Below are 12,931 nucleotides of genomic sequence, written 5' to 3' on the forward strand. Positions count from 1 at the left end.
GACTGAGGTTAAACCACGACACCTTGAAAGGAAATCTGAATGAGGATAGGAGTTTCCAGCCGTAAGTGTTTGCATGGAAGCAGCTACAGAGATGCCTAGGTAATGTTATAGAAGTGTGAAAAAACAGGCAGAAGTATGAGCAATGTATGCTTTTAGAAGGTCATAGGTTCTTGTTTCATCCGAGCTGGGAGGGAAAGAGAAATAATCTTTGTCTTTTTACCACTGAAGATGACCTATGAAAATGCAAAAACAACTTTCTATGTAATGCTGCCACTGCTCCTAATATATGAATGGCTTATAAACAGTGGTCCCAAATATTGTAGCTAAAGGCAGGAAAGTAATTTAGCCCCCTTTTTTTCTGTGAGTGGCCCCTTAGGGGGGAAAAGCTTTGGCACTTCTAGTATGTAACATGATGAACTGTATGGTGGCTTTTGCTGTTTGCATGGAACATTGAATGACAAACTGTAATGTTTGTGGAGAAGACTGTGTACTGTATGTGCGTAACTTGGGCACACACTATCAGAGTGTCCATGTTTCTCTATGACATGCTTTGTTTGTCCTCTGGTATCTATTCCTCCTTCACAGGAGCTATAGCTTGCTCTTGGCCCAAGTGTTGCAAGTGGATCGAGGGCAGATTAGTGCTCTTTATAGGGCTGCGTGCGTGATACGGCTAAACAGAAAGAGAAGAGGGGGTCTGGATCTGCACCAGGCCCTGGTGAGGAACAAGGATCTCCAGAGAGGTAGAGTGCTCTCAGGCCGATTTGTTCAAACACAGTCTGTGTTTCTTAATCATAAACTTGTCAGCCTGTGTTTCTGACAAGAATAATAGCTTTGTTCTCATTGGATTTTTGGCCAGATAGATTGTGTAGTACTGTATGCCCCTAGGGAAGGGACAGGTTTCTGATGGGTTTAGACCTAAAATATGCTAGTTAAACAAATGGCCCGGTACAACTAACCCAAGGATAAAATTCAAAACTGGTCCTGCTGTAGATAACTTACATGTCTTTTTGCTGTAGGCACAGAATGGCTGCCATACGCAGAGGGCCTTGATGGACGAGCACTCTTCAGTTTAGAAAAGAAGTGGCTAAAGCAGGAGGTCAGGTAGATAGTTATAATCAAGAGTGCTGTGGTGATGCTGAATAGAGAATGTTTATTCATAATATTTTATAAAGCAACTGGTAAGGGATGCCCAATGCGATATATTCAGCTGCAGGTTTTAAATGAACAAATAAGAATACTGTTCCACACCACATCAATTCTAGTTCCAGAGGAGACCAGACAAATTCAAGGAGGGAAAAGTCTATCAAGGACTGTTAAACATTTTGATCATGATGCAACCTCCACCAGTCTGTCATTACTGGAAGCTGTTAATAAGGGTACTGTGAATTTTCTCAGTTCCTTTGACTCTTCCCTGAGTACCTGTGCTTGGCTGCTGTCAAAGGCTCGGCCTTGGTGTCTGCCCTGCTCCGTTACTGAAGCTCTTATCTTGTGATGCCTGGCAGCTGTTACTGACGGGGTTGTCTGGGGAGAGTGCGTTTTGAATTAGAATAATAAAATCGTAGAAAATGGGATTGGAAAAGGTCTCAAGGGCCAACTAGTCTTTCCAAGGCAAGATCAGGTGTATCTGAAAAATTAATGAGAAATAATTGTCTAGTCTTTTCTTAATAGTCTCCAATGCAGGTGGCTAACTCCCAGTAGCCAAGGTATTCCAGAGCCTCACTACCCTGTTGCTACCAAATTTTTCTAACATTAAACCAAAACTTCCCTTTCTGCATCATAAGTTTCTTCTCATTCTATCTACGGTGAATGTGGAGGACACTGTTTTTTTCTGCTTGCACCTGCTCTTCAGAAGTTATACAGTTATGTATCTTTGTGTGCTCCACAAGACTGTGGACACAACAGGCTGAATGGGGATGTATGGGAGTGCTGTGCAAAACAGCAGGGAGCAAATCCTCTATTTCCTCCGGTGCTCAGGCACCTAGGATGAAATAGAAAGAAGCTTCATCCCGGAGTGCTCAGGCAATGTATCTAGGCAGTTTAAGTGAAGATCAACAGATTGTTTGGAGGGCACTGAGTAATTGAATTCTGGTTGGATTTTTGCTAGTAGTAGGCTACAGAACTATTGACTTTTTCCCCAGCAATGTAGCCAATTCCATACAAGGAATGTACATGAGAATATTTGTTGGGATGTGTGGGAGAGGATGGTACTTTCACTGAAAGCCGTGAAATCAGCAAGCAGCTTTATCTAAGAATAGTAATGATACAGAGTTAATTAGAGGGATTATTATGAATTCATTTCTCTAAGATTTTTTTCTGTTGTTTTTTTACTCTTACTGGAGCTAAGTAACTCTGTGTATTGGTTTCTGAAAGCAGCAGGCATACTTAATCCATCCATACCATGTTGCTATGAAAGCACTTTTCTAAATGGCCAGGCAATTGTAGTGAAACCATAGTGGCTTGCAAATGTCTCCCCAGCTAGCGCACTCTCTTCCTGAGTATCTTGGTTGCCTGAGAGGAGAAAGCTTGGCCCCTTGAGGTAAAGGGTCCGTTTTCTTTGGTGGATATAGGATCCACTCAAACTTCATACGCTTTAGAGGGTGACATACTCAGGCACGTGTCAGTCAGCCTCACATTTGACCCTGTGAAGAGGGCAGGCTGCCCACCACATTAATGCACACAGTATAGAGGAGAGCATTGGAGGCATCAAATCACTGTTAATCATTCAGATAAGATTTGAAATCAAATCCCTTCACCTCATTTAAATCAGGAGTGCTTTAAAATCACATGGCACTTTTAGTAGAATCAGCCAAGTTTCATTCTGCCTCTTTAAGTAGTTCTTCTTGTTCTAACTCTGACACGCTAAACTGCTGTATGGCGTTCCTATAAGCTGTTAAACATCTGTCTCTTTCACTTGAGAGCTGGCTGCATTTCAGTACTGGATGAATGATTCCTATATTCACAGCTAATAAGTGCTTTGGGATCCCGAGTATTAGCTGTGCAAAGGCACAGTACCACAAATGTCTGCAATTCTATGCAACATATCAAGTGAGTACTATTCCCGAGAGATTGAAGCCTAAGAGATCCCGTAGGACAAAGGACACAGAGAAATGTAATTGATTGTAATGAACTTGTTTGTGTATGTGTCACCACTTGTCTCTACTGAATAAAATCAGAAGTGTTCAACACTCCATTAACACAAATTACAGGGTCCTATTCTTCTGGAGTGAGACAATAAGGCCTACACCTGCTAGTACTGTGAAGTTCTTCATGATCCCAGTGTGCAGCTCAGTGACAGACATCATAGGCTCAAGTGGTCTTGGATTTGTTTCAGTATCCTAAACATTTAGCAAATTAAATAGAATCAGTCAAATTTACTTCTGTGGCAGTTCCGTTGAAATCAGTGGAAAGATACCAGGGATGGAGCCTACTATCAGAGTAAGACAGAAGATGTTAAGTAAATATGAGTGATGAAATCATGACACTATCAAAGTAACTGTCAAGTCTTTTATGAATTTAATGGAGCGAAGATTTTAACCTAGTTAACCATAAATAAAACAATCTTCAAGGTGCCTACCTCCTGTGTGAGCATGGGCAGTACAGGGATCTGCTAATGTTTGGAATTGATCTCATTACAGAGCCCACCGTTACCCAAGCAAATTGTTGTTAGAAGCTGTTTATACAATGTAAATGCTATTTCTTTTTATGTCGCTGTAACCCTCCCAGGTGGCTTTGAACCACTGTGTCCTGAAGAGAAAGACAAGGAGTCTGTACAGTTTTGCACCAACAGCACTGGTCCCCAACAGCTTAGAGTAGGAGGTGAAGTAGGACCATTGCCTTTACCTTAACGGACCAGGTTAGGATGGAGTGAGACCACTTGCCAAATCAGCACCTGGAATTAACACTTTGTTTGATGAAGTATCAAATTAATGAAGACCTTGCTCATTGCAGTTTGAGGGGTTTCCAGCTCAGCCAAAATGTAGCTCTTCATCGTATTGTTAAAATGTTGCATCAGAGCTCAGTTAAGAGGAAATCACCTGGTTCTGAGTCACCACCATCTCTTACTACCACACCACAGGAGGCCAGGCTGGCTCATCCTGTATCTTTTGAATCATTTCACAGGCTGCCATAAATGCATCAATCTATGGTCTCCGAACTGTTTTCATATATATCAGTAAGTCAAAGTAAGTGACTGAGAGTTCCCAACCAGTCGTGCTTCTGCCAGTGAAATTGTACCTATATCCATTTTCTGTATTTGCAGCATGATAAGAGCCAAATCTGCTTTAGAAAAGCTTTTTTAGGTGTCGGTAACTGAATGAGCTTCAGAATAAGGTCATTTTCCTGTCTAAAGGCAGGATCTCCTCTTATTTGGGAGTGGGTCTCCATGACGAAAAGATGCCTCTAAGTGTTACAACTTTTGCCCTCCTCCTTTCCCCAGTTTCTGCCTGCTCCCCAGTCCTCTCCACACACTGGCGTTCAGAGAGAGGGTAACCAGAGAGCCCTGGAGGGGGATGCTGGAGAGCTTAAGGGACTCATAGTATGAGACAGTGCCATTCACTTCTAGGTGCTTATTTCCACTTAGCCTAGGATGCTCCCCCGCCTGACAGCTGGTTTGTGATGTGTGAATTCGGTCAGTGGCTCTCAGTTTAGCTTGCAGAATACAGGTGTCCACAGCCCGTCAAAGTGGGGGGCAAGATTGAATGGACCATGGAGATGGGAACGACAGCAGGTCTCTTCAGGTCAAGGTGATGTGTGCTGGTAGGGCCGATGCATATGGAAAGTGTGCTGTCCTTGTCTTCCAGTTGGAGAGAGAAGTGCACTCTCATGACACCTTCCTTTATTGCTAAACTTCTTGTTAAAAATGTTAGAGTTAAAAATACCTCAGATGTTTCCTCTACAGGCACGGGAATGATCTGAGCTATAATAATGTTTGCTTTGTTCCTCCCGCTCCCCTTCATCCTCCTCCTTCCCCTTCCACCCCACCCAGATGGCTGGGGCTGCACCAGACAAAGGCAGCAGCCCTGCTGATCCCTCTTTCAACCCATCTATTAGCATCAAAGAACAAAAGCAAACAGCACCGGCTTGCGGCTCAGCCCTTTACAAAGGAGCAATAAATGGACTCTTGTGTATAGGATAAAGCAAACTCTGCCTCGTCTTTTGTTAAGAGGCAGATCTTTCTCTGTTTGAAGTGCTCTGAGCTGGAGAAAGTGGAGAAACCTCCATCTGCATGTCAGTAAGTCCCATGGTCACTGGGCCTTTTGTTAGCCATGGGTTCTGCACACTCCCTGTTTAATCGGGGAATGTTGTACCTCCCCTCAGTCCCTGTGGCAGGTAGGAGGTCCCTATGGGAGGTGGAAGGTAGTGCTGATGGAAGAGGAAGAGAGTGGGGACATGTTTTAAACAGTCCAGAAAAACATGAAGAGAATTTGAGAGAACATCTCAGATGACAGGGTCTGAAGGAGAGCTCCCCAAATCTGGTCACTCTGCCTATTTGCCATCCCTGTCTTCTACCTTTCTTGAGGCATTAGATTTCTTCTAATTGTGGAGCCACCAGCCATAAGGTACTGCATCAGAGGTTTCTTATTAAGGGTCCCTTTTGTCGATATATGCAACCACAGTTTTAATTGTGCACCACAGTGGAGTGGCACACACACTGCAGAGGTGTTACGGGGTTTCCCGTGAGGACTTGCATGGCAGCTTCAATTGTATGCGACAGTGGTATTTGTTGTAGGGTCTCTTGTGAGGACTGGCTGGCTATGTGCCATTTTTGTCTTCACAAAGAAAGCAGTGCTTTCTCATGTGTGTTTTAAAATAAAAAACCTAGTACTTTCACCATTTGAAAATCAGCATTTGCCAGCAGATACCACATGGGGGGGTGTCTGCAATACAAGAAACTTCCTTTGTATTTAATATGGGAAGTAACACTAAAGACCTGGGCTGCCACATAGGTAAATATTGCAAAAGTGTCTCAGAGATGCAAACAGTGACTTTTCTGATGCAGCTAATGTATACAGAAGTTGTGTTGGGTGGAGACTTTCCAAAAAAGATACAGCAAAAAGAAAGCTAAGACTAAAACCAGTCAGGATAGGGAATGCCTGCTCTTAGGGACATCAGAACAAAAAATATGGGTAAAAGGAAATCCCCTTGCTGTCTGCCCCCTGTTACTTGCCATTGAGAAACTACATTTTAGAGATGCTTGTGTAGCTCTTAACACTTCATTGTTCCCCTTTTTAACAGCTTCATGACCTGTTTAATTCACGCACAGTTAAATAAGTATTATTTCAAGCAGTATATCAGTTACAGCCCGCTGCCTCTTCTGTTATTTGCTTAATGTGTTTATCCCTTGCTCACCCTTGGTTAGCTCTTTCCTTTGCCCTTTCTATCTGCTGATCCTTTTTATTCCCTAAACAACCCATAGATTTCCTCCTGGAGCACAGACACCCTGGTGAGGCTGCCTGCTGTTCCCAGGCCCCCGAGGTAGCCTGGGCTGCAGCTGTGCCCGCTCCTTTGCCACTCATGCAGGGAGGCTGAGAGGACAGCATGGGTCTAGAGCTTTGTACCTGCTTAGAGTAGGCTTTGGGGCAGCTGCTGGATTATCAGAAATATTTGCAGTACCTTATGGTGCTCCCTTCTTCCTCTTCTGAAATGTGTGAACATCTTCTCTGACTGTGACTGATTTTCCTAAGCAACACCTCAATTCAAGTCCTAGCTGTGGACTTGTAAATTCTTTGGCATTGTGCTCACATTCTGCAGTGGTGTTTAATGGTCTGCTCCTTCCTTCTGCCCCTGCTCTCTGCTCCTTTTGCCTTTCATCCTCAGTGCATGCATTGCTGCCTGATGCTTGTTTTCTTTTCCTACCTGAAAATAATTATTTTCAGGCAAACTTTCAGTGCTAAGTGTCCTTCCAGGCTCGCATGCCAAGACACCAGTTCTTAGATACAATTATGTGTTAAAAGAGGAAAGGCAACAAATAACACTCATCAGATCTGACACAAATGTTTAGTAGAAGCTATGGAAATAAATGAGTTGATGCAACAGTCCCTCCCTTCTTTGTGCATTGTTTTATTTGGGTTATTACCTCCTTAGGGAAGGATGGCTTGATATACGTGTGATGTACCACAGGGACTTTTCCTCAAATGATTCTGGAGCCATTACAAAGTGATAAACAAAAAGCATCAGAAAGTGATAAACAAAAAGCAACATGCACAGGAATCACTCACCACTGAAATGCAAGTGTCTCGGGAAGACAAGTGGCACCAGTTTCACAGCAACACAGCTGGTTTGGACAGGAAGGGGGAATACTGATGGAAATTGGAGGGGATATTCTGGGAAGGAGAATACATTCTTAGACCTTGGTGTGTAGCCAAAGCACCCAGCATGTCATGCTCCTAGACAAAATATTGTCTAATAAATATAAGAAAATATAAGTCTAATCCCATGAGATTTCACGGGTTCCTCTCTCATGGTGTTATGATAAGTGTAGCTATTCAAAGCAAGACTAAACTTGGGATGCTAAAAAAGTTATGAGAGGCATTTTTGTAAAGTACATTCGCTGGGATTGGTGGGCTCTGCCCAAAACAGACACTACCTTCAAAGATATGCCTTTTCTGTGGTCGATACTATCACTTACATAGTCTTGCTCCTCTCTTTTTTAAAGGGCTAATTTATTCTGGGATTTATGTGATTGATTCTGAAAAGCGGTCTTATGTCACAAAGAGGAAAAATGCTGAATGACATTTGGTCTGAATTCAACATCTTGTGAAAAGACATGTGGGACATGCAAGCCTCTGGCACTCCTTCTCCCCCACCCCTGCTGCTGTCTGCAATGAAGGATGTTGTTTTGGGAATGATGGGCAGGAGGAATGAAAAGGAATGGGCTCTCTTCTAGACTTTGGGACTATGTTGAGTGTCTTGCACCTGGTCATAAATTCACATGGCCCCTCGTAAAAGGGGAGCAGGTTCTTTTCTTTTTTCTGAAAACTTGCTTGAATTTATGTGCAATAGAAACCTACTGCAGGCAGGTTGTTTTTTGTTTGTTTCTTTTGCATTTGTGTGTGAAAAACAGTAGAATATTTTAACCAATATTCTTACAGGAACTGACGTGGCTTGGGTCTATCTGATTCCAGGAAATCTCTCTCCGGACAGATATGATGGTGGATTCACTTTTACATGCACAGTGGAGAAGGAGCCAGTGCCTCCTCCCTTGCATGACTGGGTGCTTGGCTGCAGATGGATGGCCTTCAAACAAACCTACTTCTGGTTTTGCATGAAATTGATTTCCATGCAAGGATGCTGAGTTGCTGTGTGCATCTCTAATGGCTTTTCTCTCTTCTCTCTCTCTCTTTTCCTTTTCTCCCTTCTGCTTGCCATGAAAACACCTCGACAGATGTCAGTCATATTCCAGGTAAGTGTTGCTTTTGCTGAGCTGAAAGGCTGCTCTTTAAGGAGTGGTGGTGGGCAGTTACCAGAGGCAGAAATCTCATCCTTCTTCCTGAAAGCGTACAGAACAAATCTTCATACTGGACATCACAGGGTCTGGATTGCAAAGTCTTTGCTAAAAGGAGGGCTTCATAGTAGCAAAGGTCACAAACTTCCCTCTTCAGAGATTACATTGTGTTGGTCAGTTAAAGGGATGTTTTCTGAATGAAAATTACATTAAAAATGGTTGCTTGCATTGCTAATTACCTGGCATTGAACACTGCATTATATAGAGTTTATTTCTGATACATCTGTGTGTAGCCTGGCATACAAATCTAGTTCAGTCATTTTCCTTCTCCTACTGCAGTCTACTCCATTTGCTAGTCCCACTGATAACCTGTTGAGTTTCATTTCCACTAACAAAGGGTCTTTTTGTTGTTGTTTTATTTTAGGTTTTAAAAACCAGTGAGTATCTTTCTGGCCGAATGTCAATGTGTGATCTTATTTAGGTATCCAAACTTTAATTCCTGACAGGACACAAATGATTCATTTGAAAGGAAAAAAGAATGTGTGTTTTATGTGCTTGTTTATTTGGGGGGTTCTTCCACAAGGAAGTGTTTTACCACAGAGAACTCCAAACCTCCCTCTTCAGATTGCTCTCTCATTGCCAAAAGGATCTGAGTCCCCCAACTTCAGCTACAAGGGTTAATTGAACTAGATCACCTTACGCTGTAGTCCACATCCTGTTGCCACTGAAGCTTAAGAAACTAATTTTTACCTCACGCTCAGGCAGCTCCACCTGGTTTATCATTATGTGTAATGGAAATGAGAGCCCAGGGAAGCAGCTGGCATTGCCCTGGCTGGAGTGGGATGATGGGAGAGTCAAAGCTCTTTTCCTTCTCAGCTTTCTGCATGACTTTTGCTAAACCTGACCTGGACCTGGAATGAGTTCTCCATTCAATTTGCTTCTTTTCTACACTTGGATAATCAGATTTTGTGAAACACTTCAGAGAGACGCAGTGAGGGCCAGCCAGTCGGGTAATTTCCCTGCATATTTAGCCTTTTGGCTTCTCTCGTCAGCCCCCTTTTTGTTCTGCTGAGGTCCTTTGCATTCTGTGCGCATCTCAGCTGGCAGCAATGGGGATGGAAGTGGCCAAATGGCAAATGTGGCCTGGCATGCCTTGGAAAGAAAGGCTCTGTCAACCATAACATTGAATCTTTTCAGTGACTCACGGGGCTGAACATGTACCTTCTCTGCCCCAGTCTGAGGTGTCCTGGAACTCCTGTCTCCTCTCATCTTGGCAGAATCTGACAGGACATGCACCAAGGGCTCAAGGTCACAGGTCTCTCCACCACAACCTGAAGCTGTTGGTGTCTGTGGCAGAGGAGGATGGTTGAATTGGGAAGGCATGGCCTTGCTATGCTCTACCAGTAGGACTCATGATATGCCACGAATGAGTGTTGCCTCAAACAACACCAGGGACATCTCCAAGGCCTGCACAGTGTGCAGGGGATGACGGCATCACTAGTACAGGCCCAAGCAGAGGTGGCACAACCAGGAGAGGACCATGGTGCTGTTACTGTGGGCACCCTGGAGCAGTCCATCCTTCTGCTCTCTGAATGGGCTCTTCTGCCCCGCTGCCCTCTTATTCTCATAATTTATATGCTTGGATGTGCATTTTTTATTCTCCCCATCGCTCATACACGTGTTCTTGTTCTCAGGACTGCTGTGTGCTTTCTCACGTGGATTTCTGGTCACACGTGAATGCACTTTTCTATGTACTCTTGCACTCATCTGTATGTTTTCAGTCTGACAATTACCCACACCCCATTATCGGGCTCTGTAACTGTTTACTCCTAGGCAGTATAATCCCTCTGCTCAGCTCCCCCTGGGGAGGACACTGGCATTATGCGTGACACGGCAGTGACGAGGACCACTGGGAGGGATGGGTGTGCACTTCCACTCTGCCTGGCTGTGCAGAGGCTTTCTTCCTATTTGGCCATCCAGCTATCTGTATCGTGAGGACAGAACTCCAGGCCCCTGTCAGAATGGTTACTTTAACCATCCACTGCGAGACAAATTAGGGATTTTATGAGCTAGTGGTAACTATTTACCCACAGGCAGCAGAAGGGCTGTAAAGAGCCCATTGATTAACTGAATATTTTTTATTGTTGAATACACTGGTTAGAACTAATTCCCCAGTAAGAGAAGGTAGCTGTGAATAGGCTGGGGCTGGCAGCAGTGGGGACCACAGGGCTCTGCTGGGCACAGTTTCTGCAAGGTGCAAAGAAGTTAGTCTTGTTCAAAGTAAACAGAAATGTGTAGTATGAGCCTTCCCTGGCTGCAAGGTCTCTGCTTGTGACGAAAGGGTACTCCGGCAACAGGGACTGGTGTGCTACACTCCTTTCAAGAGCCAACTGAAGATCCCATCTGGCTTATTTCACAAATGAAAGGAGTTTGTCAGATGTTAGCCCAGCTGCCCTGCAAATATTATGTCCCTGGTCACAAAATAGCAACACCACATTGTAAGCAGCAAAGTCAAGTATTTAGAGCAGGGCCCTGGAGTTGGGACTGTTGCTGTCTGTACACAGCTGGGTCACTGACTCGCTGTGTCGTGTAGAGGAGAAATAACTTCTCTTGTTGGGAAAAGACCAGTAGATCAATGAGCAAGTGATTTGCTTCTGTCTCGCTTAGGTTTTTTTAGTGGAAGAATATATGCAGGAGAAAGAACTAAATATGGGTCCTTGATACTATGGTGACTGGTACTGGTACTGATACCTGGGGGTGTCAAAGTTTAAACAGTGCTTTTCTTATTCATGCCACGCTTATTGGGAGAGATCTTCAGATATTCATGGGGAGGAGGCTAAGAGATGAAGTTCTGGGCATTTTGCTGTCATGATTTTACTGCTGGCTAGAGTTTGCGTGTAACTGAATGGACACAACCCAATAGAAATGACCTAGTTAGTTGGGGCCCTGAGGAAAAATTAGTCCTTTTTTGCCTGAACGACTCCTTCATAAGGATACAGAGATGCTTGAAGGCACAAGCATACTAGCACTTTTTTGATCCAGATCTTTAATCTTTCAAACTCCATCTTTTAATGCTCCTTTCCCTTCTTCATCTCAGGGCTGCTGTTTTAGTCTGTCTCCCTAACTCCATGTCATAGGGTCATTTAAGCAGTACCTGTATGCTGGCTTCTGCTTCCTTGAAGCTGAACTCTGCTTCTTGGGCATGAAAATGTGTGAATTGTGTTTCAGCCCATCTGAACTTTCCTATTTGCAGAAGTTACTAGGTCAGAGTAAGAATCCACCCATGCCATATCTTCAGTGCCACTCACACAGGTGTTTGAAACCAGTTTGTACAGGCTTATGTTCTTCATAGGTACCACCGTTGTTTTCATTCTTGCATGCCCTTTGCGCAGACACTGTCCCCAGATCGGATTCTCTTGCACTGAAATGCAAATGTTTTTCAGCTCCATGCACACCCATTAACAACAATATGGCAGTAGTGATCACTGGGGTCAGAGCAAGAATTCATCTAGCCCAGAAGCATCTTTTTATGAAAGTAGATGCTTTGGAAGAAGTTTAAGAAACAACATTAGCATTGGTCTTGTCTTGATATACCTTTGTCGTTTCTGGTAGTCACTGTTTTGAGGATTTTCTGACCTGACACTGCATCCAAATCGTGGTGTTGTACAGTCATTGATGGACATATTTTCTCTGGACGTGTCCAGTCTTTGTTTTTCTTAATCCACTTATATTTTTTAACTCCACAGTATCCTGTGATAACAAGTCCCATTGTTTAATCATTCAAATGCGGAAAGTACTTTCTTTCACTTGTTTTTACACCTGTTACTTTAGAATTTCATTCCATGACTCCTACTCCTTGTGTTCTGACAAATAGGGAAAAAAAAATATTCCCTGTTCACCTGCTTTGTATTATTTGGGATTTTACCTCTATCATATATATTGTCAGAGATGTCTTTTCCAAGCTGAAGCGTTCCATTCCATGCCTAACAGTTCTCCTCTTCCCAACTTGTGCACCTACTTGATCAGGTGCTCTGATTTGCAGTGATACACATCTTCTTATGGGTCAGCCATAAATGCATTCACCCTCAGGTCTTGCTACCTGCACATGTTCTGTTGTGCGTGTGGCCATCTTTGTGAACACTTGCACGTTTATTTTCATGTTTTCAAACACCACCATGTTTGTAGCCCTCGCTATGTGAATACTTCTAGGAGTATGCCATGTGCAATGTCAGAATACTGTTTTTGTCATGGGGGAAAGGAGATAGTATGGTTTGATCACTATTTCTGCTCATAGATATTGGGGTAAACGACTTTCTCTTCGGCTTCTACCTCATGCTTTTATTCCTTTGATCACTCAGGGTAGGTGCCACTCACCCTGACTCACTGCCCCCGATAATGACAAAACCTATCCTGGAATTACATAGCAGAGGAAGCAAAGGGGATGGAAAAGAGGAGCTAGCACAGCTGTTGTGTGTAATTGGATTGGAA

General features: G+C 43.6%; 1 protein-coding gene across 2 annotated transcripts in view; it reads left to right on the plus strand.

The window, feature by feature from the left end:
* Positions 1-12,931, plus strand: part of NRXN3 (neurexin 3) — a 1,034,251-nt gene that overhangs the window by 25,631 nt on the left and 995,689 nt on the right. For both annotated transcript variants that reach the window (XM_009280739.2, XM_019472456.1), the window contains exon 2: positions 8,384-8,401. In XM_009280739.2, the coding sequence (XP_009279014.1) occupies positions 8,384-8,401 (18 nt within the window). The remainder of the gene's footprint in view (positions 1-8,383; positions 8,402-12,931) is intronic.

This window comes from Aptenodytes forsteri, unplaced genomic scaffold, assembly GCF_000699145.1.
Source record: "Aptenodytes forsteri isolate BGI_AS27 unplaced genomic scaffold, ASM69914v1 Scaffold193, whole genome shotgun sequence".
In the NCBI taxonomy this organism is placed as follows: domain Eukaryota; kingdom Metazoa; phylum Chordata; class Aves; order Sphenisciformes; family Spheniscidae; genus Aptenodytes; species Aptenodytes forsteri.